General features: G+C 38.9%; 1 protein-coding gene across 4 annotated transcripts in view; it reads left to right on the plus strand.

Annotated features, from left to right (window-relative positions):
• Positions 1–25,457, plus strand: part of Drosha (drosha ribonuclease III) — a 123,025-nt gene that overhangs the window by 3,955 nt on the left and 93,613 nt on the right. For 3 of the 4 annotated variants that reach the window (XM_026390143.2, XM_026390144.2, XM_026390145.2), the window contains 7 exons: positions 2,080–2,913; positions 7,069–7,161; positions 12,257–12,367; positions 12,591–12,822; positions 14,177–14,318; positions 16,396–16,550; positions 20,388–20,468. In XM_026390143.2, the coding sequence (XP_026245928.1) occupies positions 2,080–2,913; positions 7,069–7,161; positions 12,257–12,367; positions 12,591–12,822; positions 14,177–14,318; positions 16,396–16,550; positions 20,388–20,468 (1,648 nt within the window). The remainder of the gene's footprint in view (positions 1–2,079; positions 2,914–7,068; positions 7,162–12,256; positions 12,368–12,590; positions 12,823–14,176; positions 14,319–16,395; positions 16,551–20,387; positions 20,469–25,457) is intronic. The other variant, XM_026390146.2, reaches the window with a different exon arrangement.

Genomic DNA, 25,457 nt, shown 5'->3' on the forward strand with positions numbered 1-25,457 from the left:
GCCACAGCTGAAGTCAGATTAGAGTGAATTGAAAGTATATAATCAGCCTTCCACATTCAGGTTTTCTGCATTCACAATTCAGCCAACTGTAGACTGAACATATTTGGGGGAAAAATGTGAGAAATGTCTTAAGAGCAAAACTTGAATTGGCTGTATGCTGAGCACTATGCTAAATCCATGTGGATGAACCGATGTGTCAGCATATCTGCTGGACACCACAGGTCCCGTCTCCAGTATTTGTGTGAGCACTGCATCTTATTTGTATACTGTATAGGTAGGTCTATGATAGTTGCATCTGTATGGGACACACAGAAACTTTTTTTCTTGTCATAATTTCCTAAATGATATAGTATAACAATTATTTATGTCACATACATTTTGTTGTAAGTAATGCAGAGGTGGTTTTTTTTGGTGGGTGTGGGGCGTTGGGGATTGAATCCAGGACCTCACGCATGCTAAGCATATGTTTTACCACTGAGCAATATCCCCAGCCCTGGAGATATTTAAAGTATATAAGAGGATGTGCATAGGTTATGTGCAAATATAATGCCTTGTATTTTGGTATCCATGGGGTTGAGGGTCCTGGCATCAGACCCCTTGAATACCAAAGAATGACTGTATGCTCTTGTCTCTGTTAACTTGGGTTGCCATTCCAAAATACTATAGGCAAGGTGGCTTCAGAAAAACATTTATTTCTTATAGTTCTGGAGGCTGGAAGTCCAAGATTAGGGTGCTAATGTGGTTGGACTTTCTTCCATGGGGAGGACCCTTTTCCTGGCTTCTAGGTAATTACCTTTTTGCTATAGTCTCACCTGGCAGAAAGAGAGAGGTATCCTATCTGTTCCTCTTTTCATAAGGGCACTTATACCCTCATGAGAACACTCTAACCCTAATTACCTCCCAGAGGCCCCAGGTCCCTATTGCATTGCACTGGGGATAAAGGATTTAACATAAGAATTTGGGGAGACATGAACATTCAATCTGAAGCAACTTTTTTAGGTTAATTGGTCATGAAAAGCAGGAAAAACAAAGTGCAAAGTGGTGGAAGTCCTGAAGGCCAAGAAAAGTATTTCATGTTGAAATGGACCATAGCATTTTCGAATGCTGCTATATAGGGTCTGATAGTGGGAAGAGGTGAAAGATTGTTGAGGGAGGATGGTTATCTCAAATGGGTGTTTGGGTACGGGATCCAGAGTGCATGCAGCAAGATAGGCTTTGTTGGGAGAAGGGAATTTGGATCAGACAAAGTTGGATGTGGATAGGCTTGTAGAGGAAGTTCTTTTCTCATGGTTTTAGTGTTTCTGGTTGGTAGAAGATAGGTTTATTGTTAACTATGAAGAGGGATCAGGATGTCAAGGATGCCTATAGAAGATTCTTGGTAGTTCTGGTGGACAGGAGAGTACATTGGCTGCTGAAGCAGGCAGGAAATATCATGGCAAAATCTGTGACTGAATTTATGTGGGCACCAGTCTGCCCAGTTGGGTATATTTTGAATGCTACTTTCTGGTTGGCCTACAGAAGATGAATGTTGGATCCTTCTAAAGCTGGGGCATTGCCAGGTTTTTGTAACTGAAGTAGAGTAGGGCAGAGGAGTGTAGGTTATTTAAATATGAGTTATTGAGATGCTGGGCCACGAAGTCTATGCTGAGTTGGGAAACAGGTGCAAGTGGGAAGATGATGGTGTAGGTGTAGAAACAAGTGTGTGGCCAGGGCAATGTGATGAGGTCAGGACTGGAGAGGAATGTGAGCAAGAACATGATAGCAGATGGTTGAATAATGGGATGTTGGAGTTATTTTGAAGGAAGAGCAGCTTTAAGGACTGACAAGTTGTAGGGGTGGACCATGGTTGTGAGTTGGGTGACTGAGGTGCGAAGAGGAATTTATTGGTTGTAAAGAGTTTTAGAATCTATAAAGAACTGAGTTTTAGAGGGTTGAGTATTCCAGTAGCTTGACTGAAGGGTCTGTGAATACTCATCAGGATGGTCAGTCATTTGGGAAACCCTGTTAATAGTGAGGGTTTTTTTGTTTTTATTTTATTTTTTGTCTTTAACTTTTCCCTTTTAATTTTTTCCAACAAAGCCATAGAATGTCATTCCATCCAGGACGAGGGTGTCCCCGAGGACGAGGAGGACATGGAACCAGACCCTCAGCACCAGCTTTCAGGCCCCAAAATCTGCGATTGCTCCACCCTCAGCAGCCTCCTGTGCAATATCAATATGAACCTCCAAGTGCCCCTTCCACTACATTCTCGAACTCTCCAGCCCCCAATTTTCTGCCTCCAAGGCCAGACTTTGTACCCTTCCCTCCACCCATGCCTCCATCAGCACAAGGCCCTCTTCCCCCCTGCCCAGTCAGGCCCCCTTATCCCAACCACCAGATGAGGCACCCCTTCCCAGTGCCCCCCTGTTTTCCACCCATGCCACCTCCCATGCCTTGTCCTAATAATCCCCCAGTCCCTGGAGCACCTCCTGGACAAAGCACTTTCCCTTTTCTGATGCCCCCTCCTTCCATGCCCCACCCTCCGCCCCCTCCGGTCATGCCACAGCAGGTTAATTATCAGTATCCTCCAGGATATTCACACCACAATTTCCCACCTCCCAATTTTAATAGTTTCCAGAATAATCCAAGTTCCTTCCCACCCAGCGCTAATAACAGTAGTAGTCCTCATTTTAGGCATCTCCCTCCATACCCAGTCCCAAAGGCTCCCAGTGAGAGAAGGTCCCCAGAAAGGCTCAAGCACTATGATGATCACAGACACCGAGATCACAGTCATGGGCGAGGTGAGAGGCATCGTTCACTGGATCGTCGGGAGCGTGGCCGCAGCCCTGACAGAAGGAGACCAGACAGCCGCTACCGATCGGATTATGACCGGGGGAGGACGCCATCTCGCCACCGCAGCTATGAGAGGAGCAGGTAAAGGCACGTGTGAGGTGCTTTAAGGAACCAAGGTGCTTTAAGGAACCACGCAGGCTCTGACACAGTAGATTTCCATTTACCTGTAAACCAAATAAAATGTGCATTTCAACTTGCAAAAGGAAAGAAAGCACATTTTGGGTTTTGTTTTCAGGAGACAAAGACAATAATAAGTAAATAGGTGTCAGAAAAAAATGGTTTTGAAAAGCATACAAAATTACGAGCATAGATTCATTTCGACAAATGTAAGACTTTTTACTCTACATCATACCATAGACATTTTACTGGTGATCCTGTGACATGAAAGACCTTGTACTGTGTTTTGTGTTATCAGAGATTTGATTATGTTCAGTGTGATTATCATGTCAGGTTATGGCATTTGAGTTCTTTTAGAATCAGTGATGTGCATGTGTTATCAGTCGGGAAGTGAACTAGTTTACAAGTAGAGCTTACTTTCTGATCTTCAGGGTAAGTATGTGTTGTACGTTGTTGCCTTCTTGCTTTATTTCTTTGCAAAGTGAAGTTAAGATTAGTTACGTGTGGTTGTTTATTTATTTATTTATTTTTTGGGCCAGAGATTGAACCCACTGAACTACATCCCCAGCCCTTTGTTTTATTTTGTCAAAGTTATAGTTTTGAAATAGCTTTTAGTCTGATTTTGTTGCATTGAAATGTATTCACACTGAAGAAAGTTGTGTTTGAAAAGCACTTCCATTCTAGATTTATGTTTCTTTTTTTCTAAAACAATTTTCTGTATATGTGAGAATGTTTCAATCAGCATTCTTAAAACTGAGATTCTAGGTGGCTTCTAGAAATACTTCAAAGTCACATGGAGAGTTTTATGATTACATATGTGTTTTATCAGAAGCTTGTGGCAGATTTTCAAAGATGTAGGTGTGAATTTGTTACATCATTGGTTTATATGGAAAAATAATAGGACATTTAATGATTGTACTAATATTTATTTGGCCTTTAGTGAACTCCCTGTCCATGAAATTTTGAGGTTTTCATTTTGTCAAGCCAGTAACAGCGCTTCTCTTCTCTTCCTCCAATCATGTCTCAGTTTTCACATTTTCGTCATGGCAATATTGATTTGATTTGGACTGCATATTTTGCTGGTAAAGGATAATGGCATTCTCTGTCCTGAAGGGAGTAACTAGAGCACAGAGAGGTATTGGAGCGGAAACATGTTTTACCTTGTGCTCATGGACTGCGGAGGGGAATATGTTCCTTATGGGATGACAGTTCTGATTCTGGTGGGCCATAGCTGAAGAGAGTCCATAGACTTTTCTTTCTCTTTTCTTTTCTTTTCTTTTCTTTTCTTTCCTCTTCTTTTCTTTTCTTTCCCCTGTAGTATTGGGGTGCTCTACCACTGTGCTACATCCCCAGCCCTTTTTATTTTCTATTTTGAGACAGGGTCTCAATAAGTTGCTAAGACTGGCCTCCAACCTGATATCCTCCTGTCTCAGCCTCCTGAGTTGTTGGGATTACAGGTGTGTGCCAACACACCCAGTGAGAGTCCATAGACTTTTAAAAATATTTTTCAGCACAAACTATTGTTTCTGGTCAATTTGTTCTTAATTACTTTCTAAGGAGATATAGTTGGCAAAAGCCTGTTATGTTTTATTTTATAGTTTTATGTTAAAAATCTAAACTGGAAAGAGTTTGTTAATAGTTTTTTCTTTAAATGTTAAGGTGATTGTTAATAACCTTGTCCTTGGGAACATTTTGCTGCAAACATTCTAGTTTTTTTCCCTCCATTTTGAGATGATGCTCTAATTCAAGGGGTTGTTAGGGCTTCTCTGTATATCTCTTATTTTTCCAAGGCTTAAACTTCCAATTGTGTGTGTGCTCTAAGGTACTCAGATGTGTTGTAAACTGAGGATCTCTATCACTAAGTGCAGTCAATGCCACAAGTTACTTCTAATCTCTGATCTGAACCATACTCCTTCGCTGTGAAGGATCTCCAAATTTCTCAAATGATCTTTAATTATATCAGAGTTATTTTGTAATTGCTTAGCACTTTTGCCCTGGAGTTGCCTTGGTAGCATGGCCATATTATAATTGGCTCCCTTTTAGTTATTAGGTTGAGTATTCAGTTATTTGTCCTATGTGGAATGTTTCTGTGAAACAGACATGGGGCATGTGAAGTCCTAATATAACTTCTAGAAGTATATTGGGAAAAACTGAAACTTTATAAATTGATATGTTAGATTGTTTATGCAAATTCTAAAGACTGTCCTGGCTGCTTCTCCCCTTGCTTCTTGGTGTAAGTAAAACTATCCTTTTATAAATTCCGTGTTTCTTTTTTTCCTCCTCTGAATTTGGTTGAATAACAACTATAAACTTTTGGGCAAACTGTTTCTAGGAAAGATTTGTAAAGATGTAGATATAAATATATATAGGTAATATATACATATATCTACACACAGAGACACACACACACATACACACACACACACACTTTACCATGAAAGATCAAGGTTACTCTAGGGAATGGGAAAAGAAATAGCCACAGGTGCAGGTTGCCAAGCTTGCTGTTCTGCAATGTGGTAAGGCAGTATGGACTGGGCTTCACCTAGATTAGTAGTGCTATCACACATTATTTCCTCTGGCTTTTCTAAACGTGTAGCCATCAGAGGACTAGCATAATGTACTCGAGAAATATCTTAATACTTGCAAATAGGGAAGAATCTTGGGAAAAATAACACAAGCATAAATTTTCTTCCTTTAAATGAATTCATAGTGAATTGTATTCAATTCCTGCCCACTCAGAATTAGCTATCATCATTGAGTGTTAAATGCAAAGTTCTATTGCCTATTTGTTAAAAAACAAACAAAAGTTAGAAATATCCTCTAATTAGAGTTTTATTTGGAAATTATTGGCAGTTATTCTTTTCAGCAGCCATGTCATTAAAAAATTACATTTTATTTTTTATATGTGGCACCGTTCACTGATTTCTATAATTGAGATTTACTACCTAAATGTAAACTACGATTTTAGAAGTATATCAGATGAATGTAGAATCCTAAGCTCTGATTGTTTTATTTGGATAGCTGGTGTTACCTGAGGGTTGTATGTATGTCAAAAGCATACTTTTCAAAGCACTCTTCCTTGAGAACAGGGGACTCTTTAAGAGAAAAATAAATTTTGTCTTAATTTCTAAGCAGTCACTGATCTCTATAATAAGTTTTGCTTTCAGTGTATTAACATTTCTTTTATTTGGAATAGGTTTGGGGATATTTTTGATTCAGACATTTTGTAGTCTTCTTGCTGATCCCTAATCTGAAAGCCCAAGTTGAAAATGCTGTAGAATTCAAAACTTTTTGAGTGCCTACATCATGCTCAAGATTTTTTGTATTTTAGAGCATTTTAGATTTTGGATTTTGAGATTAGGGATACCCAACCAGTAAAGTTTATGCAAATATTCCAAAATCTGAAAAACTCTAAAATCTGAAGCACTGTTAGTCCCAGTATTTTGTGTAAGAGTTAGTTAACCTGTATAGCATTTTCCCCATTCTAGGTTTGGCTGGTTATTTCCCCAAGATTTGTAGTTCTTAAACACATTGGAGTTGAGATTTTTGTTCCAGATCTTCATTGTAAACTAAGAAGCAAAATTCCTCATTCCATTTTTACACTGGATAAATTCAGTGTCTTCATTTAGAATTTTTTTCCAGATGAAAATAGCACTGGAGTGACTTAGTCATGGTCTCCTGGTGGGTTGGTGATAGGGGCGACTACTCAGGCCTACCATTCATAATGGTTCAGAGAACCTTATGTGAATCTTTACTGTAAAATCTTTATCTGCATTTATTTGATGGGTGACTAGAGTTTTCTAGAAATCAGTAGAAGACTAAATAACCAAGAATTGACTGGAAGGTCCTGAGAGAAGATGATGATAAAATTCCCTTTATTTCTTAGCTTCAAGTATGACTTCTAAAGAAAACAGCAAAAACTTTCCAAGTTAGTTAAATTCTATGAAGAAAAACTCCTTTATCTTCTAACAAATTAAGGAGGAATAAAAATGTCCCCTAGTGAATAGTGCCTGGAAAATTCTTAGATGTGGTCCATGTATTTAGAAGATATATTCAGTGAAGAGATGGTGTTTTTGAGTCTTTCTGTTGAAAACAGCTCTGTGTATTAATTCCTTTAAGAGAGCGGGAACGGGAGAGACACAGGCACCGGGACAACCGAAGATCACCATCTCTGGAAAGGTCCTACAAAAAAGAGTATAAGAGATCTGGAAGGTAAGCAAGGAGTTGACACTGAAAGCAGTAGTAGGGTTATCTCCGTGGATTCAGATTTTGTGCTTGTGCAGACTATCAGCCAGGTCTTCATATTAGCTTAGCATCTGACCAGGATGACCCATGGAAAGCTAAGCCGCCTGGCACTTAAAGTTTTCTTCCCAGGTGCGCTGATTCAAGACTAAAAATGCAGCGGCCACTTTATCTGACCACAGTGCCATAAAACTGTATATTAATAACTCAAAAATATTTTTAAAAGAATCTTGGGAATTCATAATTATGCTCTTAATTTGGTTTGGGAAAATAGAACAAAACTGTAGCTACATTTTTATAGATTAATGACATCAAGATTATTATAGTTCAAACCTTATAGGATATAGCCAATTCTGTATCTAGAAATAAAATTCACGGTCTTATATGATGGTAATTAACAGCAGTAGTATCCTGAAATCTGGTAGATTTGAGGTCATTTATTAGCTCTCCCAACTTTGTTACTGGGCAGAATTATCCACCCTTTTTAAGCCCCAATGACTTTATCTGTAAAATTAGTTATATTTATCTTATTGAAGAATGAAGGATTACTGGAATAATATACATTATAAACTTAGAATGGGACCTAAAGTCAGTGCCAAATAAATAGTTATATAATTATTATCTGAACACTTGGATTAAGAAATTGATAGAGTATAAGAAAAACAGAAAAAAGGATTTAAATATAAAATAAATTAATGAAACAATTATAACAATACAAGTATATTTGTATTTGTTCTTTGAAGGATCATACAACTTAAAAATGACAAGTGAAGAAAAGAGAAATAAATATACTATTAATTTTATGAAAGTATAAGAATGAAAGAATTTAATTGTAAAATGATATAAAGACAGATATTTAACAAACTAAAAACTTGAATGTTATGGGTTGGTTTCTAGGAAAACAAAAATTGAAAATGTTGCACAAGAAGCAGAAAATGGTAATAGGCCAATAAACATGGAAAAATAGGAAAAGTTGAATTTGTACCATATCCATAAAGTTTTAAATTGTTCTTAAACACTGAAGAAGATGAAAGGAAAGCTTAGCTCATGGCTGTGGTATCAGGAACAGTCAGGTGGCAAGATCTAACCCGAGAGAAAAGAAACTACAAATCAATTTCTCTTGAGAATATGGATATAAAAATACTGATTAAAATTCTAGCCAGTTGTTTTCAGTAGTGTGTTAAAATTACCAGTGGAGTTTATTTAAGACTATATGGGTAGATAGGTTAGTATTAGAAAATCTATTCTTTGTGTTGAAATTTGTAGGGTTATCTCAGTATCTGCTTCTTAGGTATTTATAAAAACCCAGCATGTGTTTATGGGTAAAACTTAATTAGGAATATAAGAGTTATGTAACCTCCCAATGAACATCATTGATAAAATCTCAAGAGTCAAATTTATTGTGAAAAATTAGAACAATGACAAGGAGATCCCATTACCATTGTTACCTAACAGCTAATTGAAAACAGTATTCTTGAAGGCCTCAAGTATTGTACTAATGTGAGGGATATCATCGTTAACAAGAAAAACAGGAAAAAAAAAAGTTAAGTGCTTTTTATGAGGACAATTGCATGTTGCTTTGGGAACACAGCAGTGAAAACCCTAGTATAGAGTAGTCCTAGAAGGAATGCATTAGTGCAGGGGGACAGCCGAGGAGGAAATTGGAAGAGCGAAGAGCAGGTGTGGAGGTTGCCTTGTGGAGAAATGTCCAGAAGGGCCAAGCCTGGCCATGGGGAAGTCAGTTTTGAAGGCTTCTGTAGTGACCCACACAAGATGTGACTGTGGCCTAGAGCAGCACAGTGGCAGTGGTAATAGGAAATGCTTATGAGAGAGTCGGTAGGACTTGATCCCTGATCCAGTGTCAAGTGACCATGTGAGGTTAGTGTTCCTTATTGTGGATGGGGGACACTAGAGACAAGTTCAATATGGGGTATACGAATTTTGAGATCCTGTGAATCAACCAAGGAGTCAAGGATATAAGAGAAAAGCCAGGATATTGTATTGGTGGAAATGTATAAGAGCTAGAAATCTCCTTGGTCTAGTGGTTTCTTCTTCAGTGCCCAGTAGCTCACAGAGGGCAGATTGGATCCTGTGAGTTCTAACTAATGAAGCAGATGAGAAAATAAAAATTAGAGATGTATGTATTGTAAAGGAGGAAAAGTTATCACAGATTGCAGTGGAGTATATTGTTAAAAAGAAACAGTTTGGAGTTTGGATTTTGAATTTGGGAGTGTCTGAAATACCTTAAAAAGATGTTTTGCTTCTGTTTTGAAACACCCCCTCAAAGTATTGAAGGAAGGAAAAGAAGGAATACTAATTGCTGTACACAATAGAAAACCCTGACCATCTGTCATTCAGCACATCTATTTAAAGGGATGGGGTGAAGATGTCTTTTGCCTGTGTTTCTTGAATATCTATGATAATAATATTTAAACATTTGGTGAGAGTTTTTAGAACATGTCGAAATGCTTTTGTCAACATTTAGCTATACTTTCAAGCTATGATACTGGGTAAGTGACTAATTTCTAAGGCTTTTTCCTCCTTTATAGATGATGTTAATATCTGCCTAATGGGATAAGATTAAATGTGAATCAAGTGCTTAGCAGAATATCAGGCTCAAAGTAAGCACCAAAACAAACAGAAGCCACTAGGAGCATAGAGGTGCTGTCAGCTGATGGTGTTTTATAGCCTTCCTGGATGCCAGGAATACCTAGTTAGAAAGTGTAATAGAAAAAAAACAAAGTAGATTCACTACCATATTTTAATTAAAAATTAAACATAATAAAATTAAAAAATGGACCAGTGGGGAGAAAGTTATAAAATGTAGATCTCTAATTTTAGTGTAACTTCAGTTGAAGTACTGGTTTGAGAACTTCATAATGAATGTTTTTCTTTGGAATAGAAGTTAAGGTAATGAAGAAAAGCAGTGCATGCTTTAGTAGTGGTATTCAATGTTTAGGAATTATGTAATAATTTAGAAAATTTGTTATGAATATGAATAATAGATCAGTGAAGGAAAGACTGGGCAGGGACTGGGGATATAGTTCTGTTGGTAGAGTGCTTGCCTCACATGCACAAGGCCCTGGGTTCAATCACCAGTACCACCAAAAAAAAAAAAAAAAAGAAAAGAAAAGGTAAAAAGAAAGACTGGGCAGCATTCAGAAATACATGAAACATCTAATAAATAATATGTAAAGTTGTATCTAATAATAAAGTTTTTTTTTTTCAAATCAGGAGAAACTGGCAATTGGCAAGCCAATTGGTAGAAAAATTAAAATATATTTCTGCTTTGCATCTTGGAGAGAAAGACTAGAAAAATTTAGTGTAAAAGTAACTAAGAAAATATTAAACACTATTTAGCCTTAAGATGGGAAAGGATTTCCAAAAAAAACCACTAAGACAGGAAGCATTAATAAAAAGATCTTTAGATTTGGCTTTATAAAAGTTAGTGGTAGAGTGCTCACCTAGAATGTATGGGGCACTCGGTTCAATTCTCAGCACCACATAAAAATAAATAAATAAAATTATTGTGATCATCTACAACTAAATTTTTTTTTAAAAAAGTTGTATATAGCCATGTGTAAAAAGTATTAAAAGGAAAACAACTAGAAAAGGTTACAATACATATGAAAGATGATAGACAGTTATCTTAATAAAAACTTTCCCACTAAATTTTTAAAGGACTACAATTCTAATTTAAAAATACTGCCATAGTATATGACCAAGGTGTTCACAAACGAAGTGACACAAAATGTATTCATTTCAATGGTGATAAAAATTTGTAAATTAGACTTTTTTAAAAATAAGAATGACAAATATTATAAAAGGAACTATATTGATAGGATGTGTAGAAATGGGAACTTGTTTATGGTTTTGATAGTAGAGTAAACTGGTACTACCTATCTGGAGAGGGGCCTTAAAAAAAGTACACCCATTTTGGGAAATAATCTGATATAAGTGTGCAAAGAACACAAGTGTGTTCATGGTAGCATTATTTACAGTGGGGGAAAATCACTATCATTAGATTTTTAAAATTACAGCATATACAAACAAAAGCATAATATGTACCTATTGAAATGGTTCAGCTATAGATATTGAAATAGATATATTCCTATTTTATTGTTAAATAAGAAGGGCAGGCTCTAGAGTTCTTTTGTTGTTAAAATGTGTTTGTGTGTTTGTGTGTGTGTGTATATATATATAGATGTATTTTCATATATGTGTTTTTAAATATTTGTGAAATATAATGGTTATCTCTGGTGTCATGGATGATTTTTGTTTTAATATGTATTTATGCTTTATTCTTTTTGTACAGTGGACACAAATTTTCTTTTGACAATAACATTATTTTCTGGTAACAAAACTAATGATGCATATTGAAATACATGTATTTGGAAGTTATATAAATAAGTAATGAATGTGTGTTCTTTCTACTTTCGCCACGTGTACACACACAAACATAGAGGTACCCACACACTTTCTCTGTGATTAAAATTAGAAGTTAGTGGTAGAAATTGATGAAAATAGTTAATTTGTGGCTTTAATCCAAATATAAACTTTGTTGAGTAGCAGTAACTTTGTTAGTGGAGCTCAAGAGGCTGCCAGTCTGTCTAATGAAGTGGTTACTCTAACTTGCTGGCTTCTCAAAGTCTGTATGTTCTGCCTGAATTTCTTGGGCTTAAATGAAAATCTGCCCTATAGGTTTTTCCCTCCAAGAAGTACATCTATAGGGTGAATCCTTGTGGGTTTCAAGCCCAGGAATTCAAGGAGCCAGAGTTGCTTTTTTCATTATTCTTATTAACTGAATTAATATTAGTATCCTAGGACCCAGAATTAGCCAGAGTTTTGGTTCTCTAAGTAGTAATATCCAAATTAGAGTTCTAGAGAGATGATTAGGGATTTTAGAACTGGTTCACTCTTGTGTTATAATCCTTGGGCTGAATTTAGGGCCAGCTGGAGACAGTGTTTTAGTGAAGTCTTGAAGATTCAAAACTAGTGTTCTTATTGCTGAAGTTATGCATATAGGAAAGTTTCCAAATATTTCCCAAATATCTTTCTTTCCTAGGAGTTATGGTTTACCAGCTGTTCCTGAACCTGCCGGGTGCACACCAGAATTACCTGGGGAGATTATTAAAAATACAGATTCTTGGGCCCCACCCTCGGAGATTGTGAATCAGTAAGTAGATCTGGGGTAAGGTCTGGGAATTTGTGTTTTTAAACAAGGAAACTGCAGATGATTCTGATGCTACTGGATGGGTGTTTGGGAATTTCTGTTTTTTAATGAAAAGTATATTTGGTGGCTTGGCATGGCATATTTATTTAGGTGAAACATGCGACAAATAATTTATATCATAGAAGAGCATTTTTAAAAATTATAAAATTATTTTCCCATTATGAAGCCAATCCCCAAGCAGGGAGAGGAAGAGAGCTCGTTGGGAGGAAGAAAAAGACAGGTGGAGTGACAGCCAGAGCTCTGGCAAAGAGAAGAACTACACATCTATCAAGGAAAAAGAGCCTGAGGAGACACTGCCTGACAAAAATGAGGAGGAGGAGGAAGAACTCCTTAAGCCTGTGTGGATTCGATGTACCCATTCAGAAAACTACTACTCCAGCGACCCCATGGATCAAGTGGTAGGTCTAAAGCAGGAGAGAAGCTGTAGACCAGGGTTTCTTCATCTCAGCACTGTTGGCATTTTGGGCCAGATAATTTTTTATGGGTGCTGCCCTGTGTACTATAGGATGCTTATTTTTTAGCATCTCTGGGCTCTGCCTATTAGATGGCAGTAGCACCCCTACCCCAGTTGTTACAACCAAAAGTGTCTTCACATATTGCTGTCTATCTTCTGGGAGGAAATCACCCCCAACTGAGAATCACTGCTCTAGACAAAAGCTGTTTTAAAAAGCCAAAGGAGAAGAGTAAGTTAAGTATGTATCCTGCATTTTTTATGAACCTGATAGTCTCAATACTGGTAGTCTCACCTGTGACTAGTTTAGGCAGTTTGTGGTGTATGTTATATGAGTATGTGTTGTTCTCCTTAAACGGAAAAAAGGGAGAATATGAGCTCTCTTTTTGAAGTATATCTTCAATCAAAGGATCACCAGCCATTAAGTCTCTTATACATCTTGCCTGATTTGGGAAGGAGAACCAAGGTCATCTTTGCTACCTGTAGAGAGGACTGTTGGTACACGTGCTGTTGGCAATGGATCATGCCTTTGTAGCAGGCACTGTCATTGCTACCTTGGACCCCATGACTTCTTCCACACACTCACTGCTCTCCTTTTTCTCTCTTCTATCTTAATTTTACTTCATTTTATTTCCCATCACTCTTTCCTCTATTCCTCTCTTCCCCACAGAGATTATGCCTTCATTCCATTAATGTGGGCATATTTGCCACAGGATATACATAGTGTTCATTAGTTAAATGAATGAATTAATTAAAGGAATGACTGACTAAGATTTAGGGCTTAAAAATTGGAAGATGTTAACTTAGTGCATAGAATTTGTTAAGAGAAGGTTATGTTTGGATTTAAAAAAAATACAGATGCTCCTTGATTTAGGTTGGAGTTACGTCCCAATGAACCATCATGAGTTGAAAATATCTTAAGTACAAATGCATTTAACATCTAACCTGCCAAACACAATAATTTTTGGCATTATCCTATGTTAAATGTGCTCAGAACAATTATGTTAGCCTGCATTTGTGCAAAATCATATTACACAAATCCTGTTTCACAAATAAGTGTTGAATAGCTCCCATAATTTATTGAATACCTGTACTCAAAAAACACTGGCAGCATAGTGCTCAGCGGAGCATGGGGTGATTCCCCTAGCAGTGGTGTGACTGACTGGGACTGGTGGCTTGCTGCCACTGCCCAGTATCTCAAGGGAGTGTTGTAAAAACTCTGTTTACTTATGAGGTCTTTTGTATGTTTGATATGGTCTTTGTTGATACATTTCTTCTTATTGATCCTTTATTTTGAAAAGGGAGATTCTACTGTAGTTGGGACAAGTAGGCTCCGTGACTTGTATGACAAATTCGAGGAAGAGTTGGGGAGCAGGCAAGAAAAGGCCAAGGCTGCTAGGCCTCCATGGGAGCCTCCGAAGACGAAGCTAGATGAAGATTTAGGTGAGTGGAAGAGGCATCAGACCAAGACTGTGCTCTTATTACTGCTCAATCCTGGCCATTTGTGAAGTGTCCTTCAGAGTCCAAATTGAAATTTCCTGTTTTTATTTTCAGCAGAATACATAGCAGGGGGACTTCTTCTTTTTGATCTTATTTTCCTATAATTATATTCAGCAGAATATGTAAAAGATAATATCTGCAAGGCTTGCTAACAAGTGTAACAAGACGAGGCTAGCACCTGTTCTAGTAGCTCCAACTCGGAATTTTTTGACGTAGAGCTATTCAGTCTTAGAATCAGAGGGACTATAGTCCAGGGTTTCTCCAAGTGAAGAAGCTATACCCCATTCCTCTAAAGAGGGGCAGGCAGTGTGTCTTCGCCCTTTCTGTTGCCAGGTGCTCCTGATGTAATGAAGAAACAGCTGTGGCCCACCCTGTTCAAGGGCTTTTCTGCTTACACAGTCAGTTTCTATAACCTTTTCACATGATGGTCTAGTTTTTCCAGTGTTCTGAGGTTCCAAGTAGGTGTTGATATTTTTTATTTTTTTATTTTTTAGTTTTTTTGCAGGGTGGGCGGTACCCAGGATTGAACTCAGGGTCACTTGGCTACTGAGCCATATTCCCAGCCCTATTTTGTATTTTATTTAAAGATGGAGTCTCACTGAGTTGCTTAGTGCCTCACTGTTGCTGAGGCTGGCTTTGAACTCGTGATCCTCCTGCCTTAGCCTCCTGACCAATGAGATTATAGGTGTGTGCCACTGTGTCTGGCTGGTGTTGAGATTTTTGAGGATAGAAATGCTTTTACTACTCTGTATCCTTGGCTCCTAATAGGATGCCATGCATAGATGAGGCATTTGGTTTGCTCTTCCTCCGTATTGTTCTCTCTGGCTTGTCTGTCCACCTTTGTTATGTCTCAGATGCTGAAAGGTAGTACCCATAGTGATAAAAGCACTGAGTCGGAAGCCAGATGGCCTGGGTTGGAATCCCTGATCCATCACTTACTTCATAGGTGACTTTGGACAAATATTTAATCTCTCTGTGCCTTTGTTTTCCCATCTATAAAATGGGCACAACCATAGCATCTACCTGTTGGTACAACTGTTATTATGCTGCTGCTACATTAGTTTCTAATTCGATTAATCTAACTTTTGGGTCTTTTAAAAAATTATGGTAGAATAACGTGTAACATAAAATTTACCATCTTAATAATTTTAAATGTCTAGTTCAGTAGTAGAAGGAATGTACATGTTTGGCCACTGATTTCCAGTAAAAGTTTGTACCCATTAAGCAATAATTCTCCCCAAAGTCCCTCACCTTGGGCCCTGGCAACCACTACTACTTTCTGTCTATGAATTTCACTACTTCAGGTACCTTGTATAAGAGGAATCATGCAGTATTAGTGTTTTTGTGACTGGGCTATTACATTTAGCATATTGTTTGTCTGTTTTTGTCCAGTCACTTTCAAGGAGTAAAATCTTTTATCTACTACTGAGAGAAAAAAACTGCGAAATCTTCCATTTTTTTTTTTTTAAATGTTGCATTTACCGCCTTCATTCTGGCATTTGAAATACTTCCAGTCCCTCCGCTCCCAATATTTTTCTGTGGAGTCATTGCTGTAGCCACATTCCCCGCTCTTCTTACCTGTGTGCTTTGCCTGCAGCTCTCCCTGTCCATTCCTTTCCCCTTCCTTTCTCTTCCAACTCCTCCTCTCCCTTCTCAGTGCCTGGGTTACATGTGCCTCTTGCATGAAGTCCTCTCTGACTTTTTGGATCACAGTGACTTTTCCCTTTTCTGAATCATTACAGTATTTGTAAGTGTAAAATCACAAACTACTATGTTATTTCACTTTATCTAGCGTTGTTCATTAGTTCTTCTTTTCTCTGTAAAATTTTTATTTTCTTTGCTTCCCCAACTAGATTATTGCCCCAATTACATTACTGCCTTAGGCTTAGCAGAATTTTTGGTACACAGTAGACCCTCAAGTATTTTGCTGGAAGATAAACAACTGACCTTATATTGAGAGTTTCAGGTGATTTGAAAGTCTACACAAGAACCATTTGTTAATTTCTCTAATTTCTACTAGAGAGCTCCAGTGAATCTGAATGTGAGTCTGACGAGGATAGCACCTGTTCTAGTAGCTCCGACTCAGAAGTTTTTGACGTCATTGCAGAAATCAAACGCAAAAAAGCCCACCCTGACCGACTTCATGATGAACTTTGGTACAATGACCCAGGCCAGGTGCGTGCGTTTTTATATCCTTGCTATGAAGGTTGCAAACCCACACATCACATTTATGGCTCTGGGCTCAGAAGATGCATGTTGGCTGGTATTGAAATAGAATTTTACTCTCAGGGTTATGTGTTATTTTTTCAGGGTTTATTTCTTTTCTGCTTCAGAGTTCAGCTCCAAAACATAAGCACCAGAGCAACTGTTCTTGAATCATAGTTGATGATGTTTGTAAATTCTGTGTTGGGGAGCAGGGTAATGGTGCTGCCTCATTAAACTTGGAGTAAAAGGTAGGAGACAAATGGTAGGATGAGAAAGAGAACTTTTACGTCTTTTTGAAAGCATTTCACCTAGAAGGTATTTTGCTGTAGAATAGTAAACAGAATAGCAGTATGAAACTTTGTGTTTGTTAATTAGTGATAGTCACAAGTCCTGGTAGGTTCTCTTCCTTGTTACATGTTCAAGCTAATGATGTAACGGCTGGACTATTTTTATTTTTAATTACTATTTTATTTTGAAGTAATATATAATAGCATCTTTATAAAAGATTTGTACCTTTCAAATAGACAATACATACAAAAATAGGATCTTTCATGCATGTGAAATTATTAAGCATATTAAAACATCTACATGTTTTATAAAATAATTTGAAATTTATATTTTGTAAATAAATTTACACCAGCCTCTACTAATTAGAATGCCATTCTCCTGGTTCTTGTTAGATGATAGCTATTGGGAAAAAAACCTTTTTTGATACAATTATATGTTTAGGATGACCAGCAAAAATGTATTTTATGGTGCCTTGGAATTGAATAGAAGTGTTTGCAAAGTTGCTGACTCATTTTAAAATTTGTTTTTATATATTGATCATGTATATATATAGCTTTCTTTTTTATTGAGTTGTGATTCACATGTTATAATTTACACACCAGTTTACAATTTATTCTTTTTTTTTTTTTTTTTTTTTTTTTTGATACCAGGGATTGAAACCAGGGAGCTTTAGCTACTGGGGCATATCCCCAGCTCATTTTATTTTTTATTTTGAGACAGGGTTGTTGCACAGGGCCTCGCTGGCTTTGAACATGCTATCCTCCTGCCTCAGCCTGAGCTGAGCTGCTGGGATCATAGGTGTGCACCACCACGTCCAGCAATTCATTGTTTTTTATTGTATTCACAAGGTTGTACAACTGCCACTATAATGCAATTTCAGAACATTTTTGTCTTTACCTCATCTACCATGCGGCCTGCGCAATGGTTTCATTAATGAGGTTCTAGGCATAAAGTTAGTTAGAAGAGATCGAAATAAAACACACAGATTCAGTTACCTTATTTCTATTGCTAGGTCTGAGACGGCTCCCCTCTCTGGTTCCCACCTCTAACTGCCCAGCAGGGCAGCAAGGATTACTCAGGGCTAGCAGGAGAGAGAGAGAGCGAACACGCCGGGGACCAGCCTTTTATTGGGGAACAAGAGATTCAGGGGAGAATTCCATCCAATGAAGGTTGAGGGGGGGCTGCACTCCAAGGTCAGGGTCAGTGATTGGGTCCCCGGGGTCAGTGGTCAGGCACACCCCCACACGGATGGGCTCTCTCATCAGGAAAGGGCCGGGAAAACTTCGACACAGCCAAAGTGCCTCAGACCCTTAACAGGAGTCACCCAATCACGTGTTAGAATGGCTTCCCACAACCTCAAAAAAATCTTTCCCCATATGTTTTCTTTTTTTTAGATTGGCTCTTGTTCTGTCAAGAAGCACCCATTGTTACTTGTGTGGATTCTTATTCCCTTTGGAGATTTGCCAGGGCTTCTATATCATCCCTCTGTTCTGTTTATGAATTTGGTTTTGTATCCTCTGAATAGTTGCACTTTGTAAATGCTGATCTGTGTAGGAGCCCCGACCTATAAAAGGCAAGAATGTAGGATGTCTGCTTCCCTGGAAGTAATGAACATCAGGCAGTTTCCACATTTTTCATCACAAGTTATAACTGGCATTAGGTGTGTGTTGTGATTTTTGATGGAATCTTATTATATCTCTTATTTGCCAGCTGTTACTTTAGATGTCTTAAGAATATATATTTTGGATAATAATGTTATTTCTATGCTATACCACCTGGAGCTTTAGATTTCCTGAAAGACTAAGGAAAGCTTCTTACTTTACTATTTCTTTTCATAGTCTTATTGATATATTTTAATTTATATTTAATTGGTCACAGTGAATTACAAATCCCTAGAACTTTATTTTTTCCCCATTATATCCAATGTAGTTTTAATGTTTTTTCCCCCTTCATTGTTTTGTTGGTGCACATTCTGATGGGATTTGTTGTTACATATTCAATACATAACCTACACATAATATAACTATGAATTTGGCCAATATCACTCCCCAGAATTTGTTCCCTTCTTCCCACCTTGGTCCTTTTCCTTTATTAATCTCCCTTTGATTTTCATGCAAATCCCTAGGACTTTAAAAAAATATGTGTAGGTATATAGTTTTCCCTTGTTAGCCACGGGGGGATTAGTTCCAGGGGCCCCACAGATAACGAATTGCACTGATGCTGGAGTTACTTATATAAAATAGCATAGTATTTCTATATAACCTACACACATCATCTGATATAACTTTTAAGTCATCTGTATGTTACTTATATTACCTCATGCAATGTAAATGCTATGTAAATTGTCAACTGTATTAGTTAGGGAATGACAAGAAAAGAAAGTCAGAACATGTTCAGTACATTTGTACTGTATAAACTTGTGCCAGCTTTTAAGACCCTTTAAATTTTGATTTCAGTTTTCCTTTATTCTTTTTGCCCACATGAATAATCCATTCCATTTTTTTGGGTCTCACATCTTGGAGCATAACGTGGGATTTCTGCCTTCTCTTATTCTTTTATGCATGCTGGTGCCTTGTGTGGGTTAGTATCTTCTTGTCGTGTCTTGTCTAATCCTCCACTTTTCATCTCTGAAGCCTTTCTGACCAGCCATGGCAACCCCAGTGGTATGGCTATTCAAACTGATTTCCTCTTTCTTTTAAATTACTAAATACAGGGCTGGGGATGTGGCTTAGTGATAGAGTGCTTATATCGCACTCATGAAATCCTGGCTTCAGTCTCCAGCACCACAAAGAATGAATAAATAAATAATAAAAAAATAAATAAATTACTAAGTACCTCATTTGTTCTCCATTCTAGAATAAATATTCCTTGAGTACATGGACTCTGTGCTATTTACCCCCTTTGCTTAGCACTTATCTTTCTATCTAAGGAGCATCAAAATTGTTCACTTATTGAGTCATGGGTGTGGAGCTCAAACCAGTAAAATGAATTCAGAAGAAAGTAGATGCATTTGAACCTGACTAGTGTTGAGAGTTTTTCTGGTTTCAGCAGACATTTTCTTCTTTCTGCTTCAGAGGTACCTTAAATTTTTCTTTTTTAAAATGGTTAATCTGCAGGTCACCTTCAAAGCATTCTATGAGTTTCTCCAGGATATAAAATATGCTTTTTTTTTTTTTTTTTTTTTTTGTGAAAGTCATTTTTCCTGAAATAAGTAAAAAAAAAAAAGTCCTAAAAAGAGGTAGGTGATGACGGGGGGCAAACAGTGCTGACACTGATATTTCCTGCTTGGCTGCACAAATAACTTGGGAATCCAGTGTTGTCATACAGTTTCTCTTTATCAGACAATATAGACAGTTTGCAGCTTTATTGGTTTTGGAACATCCGTTTAATCTCCTAACCGTGACAGCCTCTTCAGAGCCTCAGTACTCATGACATTAAAGCCTGCAGTTTCCAAGGCGTCAGCGGGCATGGTGTGGATTGTCCCCTTAATAAAAACGAATTACATTCTGTTTTTGACAGATGAATGATGGACCACTCTGCAAATGCAGTGCAAAAGCGAGACGCACTGGAATTCGGCACAGCATTTATCCTGGAGAAGAGGTAACTGGCTTGGGTTAGGATATTTGTAAGTACTGAGGACAGATGCTGTTGCTCTTCTTTTCTCACTAAATGATTTAATGACATCAAAATTATCTTTTCATATTCCCTGGAATTCTCTGTTACTAAAAATTGCTGAGGAAAAGAACTTGGGTTTTGAGGGTAGAGTGCAGCACATGTTATCAAGGAAACTTTGAAAGGATCTGGAAAGCCCACTATATAAATTAGGTATGGTGTATTTGATATGTGTCTTATTATTTTATACATTCTAAAATTGTATATATTACAGTAATTTTCCATGTTTTCATCATAAATAGCTATGAATTGCCCGTGAGAAACATAACTATTCCATTTTGGTTCTGTTTCCTTCATTTTTTCTGTTACTTTTTTACTTTTATAAGGTATTTTCATTAATCCCAGGATTATCATAGTGAATATAAATTTTTAGTTTTCACTTAAGACTTATTTGAGGATGTAATAATAATAATTGAAGTAATGACTATGAGAGTGCCTAATTGAGATAGTTGCCTCACTTCCCTTGTCTTTGGAAGTCTTTGATCGTAGCAAGGCAGTGTGGGACAAGGTGGCATCTGTGGGCATCAGTACATTGCCCCAGGTTGGGAGCTCTGAGCTATTGATTAGGGACCAACACCTGTAGCAAGGAGGGAGCACGGCCAGGACAGAGCAGAGGGAGAGTTATGCTGATGTGGGCCTGCTTATGCCTGGCTTGTGGGGATTTTCTTGTGTTGGTCTGAGTGACCTTCTTCTCTTTACTTCCCTTTAGTCCCCAGAGCAGCCTTCCCAGAAGGACACGACTTTGGGAGAGGGGCCTCTGCAGCTGAGACTGACGCAGATGAGCTGGCCATGAGGAGCTGTCGGCTGCCTCTGCAAGCTGCTGGCTTTCCCCACAGCTTGGCAGACTCCATTTATTATTCCTTGATGGAAATGGAGTAGCTGGTGGTGCTAGTTGAGCTCCTGTATGCAGGAAAAACAAAACAGTGCATGTATATTCCTGTCTAGATGGAAGTGGCAATTTGTCTCCTCAAGGACTGGTGCCATTTGGGGGTTCAATGTGAGTCACTGTAGTTGGCCAGTTGAAGTTTGGCAGTGGCATTTACCTTAGTTAGCTTAGCCTGGGTAAAAGGTGTTTGTGCTGTTGAGCTCTGTTACTGGGGGCCAGTTTATGTGCCCATCCTGTCCACTCTGGCACCAGCTACTATAGTCTTTTTTGTCTCGGTGGTGCTCTGTTACCTGTTTTGAGATGGTTACTCTGATTGACACCCATATTTGATTTAGAAATCATCACTTTCCCTTCTGTGTGGTCCTCACAAGTCCCTCATAATGTCTCCACTGCAAGACTGTCATCCCTGACTTTCTAGTCTTTTCCCTTTTGGGTCCTGCTCCAGCTGGCAGAGCCACATGCTTCTATATGAGTCCATTTCTATTCTAGCTTCAGGCCACTTCTCTTTCCACAGAAGTGCATGACCAAGTATATTGCCTGAAACTGTCCATTGGGGAAATTTTCCCTTATCTTTTCCTTTCAAAACCATCCCTGAGCGAGGCTATAGTGTAGTCCATTTTTGGTTTGCACTTTCTTACTCTCTGACCTGTTTGCAAGCCAAGGTTTGGCTTTTTCCTCTGCCTTCATCCCTACATCCTCCCTTGCCTGAGGGAAGGGTGCTGGTATAACAGTGATGGTGCCTTAGGTATCAGGCCCTTTTGCCCTGGTAGCTCTTTTATGCTGTGTTCCTATTATGCTTGACTCTGGATGTGTCACCTCCATCTTACGATGGGTTATTGCCTGTGCCACTCAACTTAATTGCCTGATGGTACTGAAGGAATCCAGCTTATGATGAGCATGTCGGCCACATGTCAACCTGGTGTCCCTGGACCAGGCTTTCTACTTTTACCAGGGCCCATAAGCACCCTAGGAGTTTTTTCAAAGCACATAGTTCGTCATTACAGATAGGATGGCCTTGCTCCCGAACACCATAGACCAGCATTGTGATTTTCCCAGTGTGGCCTACCACTGTCTCCTCTTGGCATCTTTTCCCATCAACATGGTAGGATCTTATGAGTTGTTTGGTTGCAGTGAACAGGACTGATTGTACTTTGGTCTGGAACTACTTAGGCCTTCCTCACTTGGGCTGTGCTCAGTCTGGCAGCCTTTGGTGTCACCTGTAAATGGTCCAAAACAATCTTCAGAGGATTATGCTGCCTCCTGGACCTGAGGAGACCACCAGTGGTTTTTTGGTTTTTTTCCCCTTCATTCCAGGGAGTGGAAGATACACTCATTTTTCTTTTACTTTGGAGGAAATGTCTTGGCACCCCAGACTACTGGACTTCTAAAAATTGTGTGGCTGCAGTAGGCCTCTGAATTATTGTAGGTTTCTCTTTTGTCCTGGGTAGTACATGTGTTTGACCAAGGCCTCTAACCTGATGAGTAGAATGTCACAGTCATACTGGAGCCATGTGATGTTCTGCAGTACGTCCAGATAGTTGGGAACTCTGTGGATGTTATGACAGGGTGGGAGAGTTGACAGAGCACTAGGGCTAAACGTTAATGTTGTCTGTGAAACATTCTGAACTCCGTTTATGACTGGGATGGAAAAGAACACATTCATCAAGTTGGTTGCCATGTATTTTGTTCCTGAGTTCATATTAATCTGTTTTCACTGCTGGATTTGGTAGTACACACCTGTAATCCCACTGACTTGGAAGCCTGAGGCAGAAGGATCACAAGTTCACGGACAGCCTGGATAACTAGAAGGGGTAGGATGTAGCTCAGTGGTAGAGTGCCCCTGGGTTCCATCCCTCAATACCATAAAAATGAACAAAGAAACAAACAAAACCTGTACTCACTAAGCTACGATACTTAACATGGCAGCTATGTATTCTACCATCTTGTTTAGGATGGGGTCAAATTGATAAAATAACAGATGTCCTTCACCCCTGTGTCCTTCAAATCCTTAAGGGTGGCACTGATTTCCATTGTCCCCAGAATGCACTATTGTTTTTGGTAGTTGGGTTAGGGATGGTGGTAATGGTAATTCTAGTGGCTTTTGTTTGGTCTTCCCATCATGACTTCTTAACTCCACAGGTCCAGGACCCAATGTAGAGTGGTGCAATCTGTTGAGTTATGTCAGTTCCAAAGATGAATTTGAGGACTAGGAAAATGAACCCTGGGTAGATCGGTGGATCAGTAGACTCTCTATAAGCCAGACCTCAACCAAGACTCCATTTATTATCTTGGCTTCATATTCTTCAGGGATTATGCAGGTGCTGTGTCCAGTGCTCCTTGAACCCTCTTGGATACTTCCTTTCTCCAGTGTACAGTTCCTTGGGTAAATGGCCACAGGCCCCTTTGAGAAAGGGCATTGTTGTCATCACCATTTCTACACGTTATAGTGTTTGAAAATCCTTCCTCCTGAAATCTAGCCACGTCTTCTGGCAAGGAATTTCAATCCAAAAAATATGTCAGTTCTAAAAGTAGCCAAAGGATAGTGTGACTATTTACTGGAGTGACCTGCCCTCGCCTCTTGGTTATCCACAATTGATTCCTTCTGTTAGTACAAACTAAGTAGTACTCTTGTTGATTGCTCATTTATTTTGTATCCAAGAACATCATGCTCTGTTAACTGTTTCCCCTACTTTATGGTTCAGACCCCCTTGGCTGCCACTTTGACTTTACTGATCACAATGATAATTATGTGACATGACTTCTAGCAATTTGGCCCCATCACCTGGCCTTCCTTGTTTCAGGAGTCTGTTGTCCCCATTGTTGTTAACAAGCTCTGCCCTCTGATCCCTTGTCCTACAGTCAGCCCTGGCCTGTAGACGAGGCCATCATCTATCTTAGTGATGCAAAGCCCTTTTCACCACACATTGCTCTTGATGTGTGCTCTGGGGATTGTTTGGCATAGTTTCTAGCTGAAGATAGTATATATACTCCAACATGCCTACTCCTTGAATTTCTTCCTCCACCATTTACCATGGACAGTTCTGGAATTTCAGCATTACTCAGGTGAGCCATGCTTTTTTCTGCTTTTGGGGGGCATCTTAGTAGGGAGTTCCCAGCATCTCGTGGTATCTTGAATCTGAGTATTCCAAAGTCAGTGAACTATTTCCTCATCACTTTTATTTTCTGGCACCTTAGTGAAGCACTATCAGTACCTGGTCTTCTGTAGACGCCTCTGGCTGCTGGCATGTGCTGGTTATTTCTTGTAGCTCCTTTGGGATATAAATTCTTTCTTCCCAGCACCTCTCCAGCTGGGTTATCCTGTGAAATAACTCTGATTATAGGTATGTTGGCCAGGAAGCAGATTGGTTGGATACTAGTTGTGTGTGTGTGTGTGGGTGTGTGTGTGGGTGTGTGCACATGCGCGTACACACACACACCCACACACACACACTGCTGCCTTGTAGGATCTTCCATTGTCTTTATCACAGGTGAGAGAGAGACTGCTCTTAACAGGGAGGGGTGTGCCATCTCTGCAGAAGTAGAAGATTTAGAGGAATCTCAGGAGTTAAAACCTAAATGTCCTCATCCCAGGTTTCTAGGGCCTTGACCTTGGCATAACAGACCTACCTTGGTGGCTGTCCATTGTTCTTCAAGTGTGGCTGCTTTTACAGGTGAGCCCTGGGCTTAGTCCTGGCTTTCTCTTGTCTCTCATTACAGGTGATCAGGGTTCTTGAGTGCCTCTGAGAAGCCCTCTGGCTTTCGCTTCTGCCTTCCAATTGCATTTTCTCCTCTGCTATTACATTTCTGAAGAGTAGTGGTTCTATAAGTGAGGTCTTCCAAGTAATATAAGCTTAAGAAATGCAGATTCTTAGCTTGACTCAGCTGCAGAGTCAAAAACTGGCTGTGGGAGTAAGTAATCAGAGATTTAGCAAGACTTCAGATGATTTCTGGGCAGACTAAGGATCGAGGAGCATGGTATAATGTTTGTAGTTCTTAGCGATTGCCATGTACTCTGCAAGGATAATAGCCCT

This window comes from Urocitellus parryii, chromosome 1 (genome assembly GCF_045843805.1).
Source record: "Urocitellus parryii isolate mUroPar1 chromosome 1, mUroPar1.hap1, whole genome shotgun sequence".
NCBI lineage: Eukaryota > Metazoa > Chordata > Mammalia > Rodentia > Sciuridae > Urocitellus > Urocitellus parryii.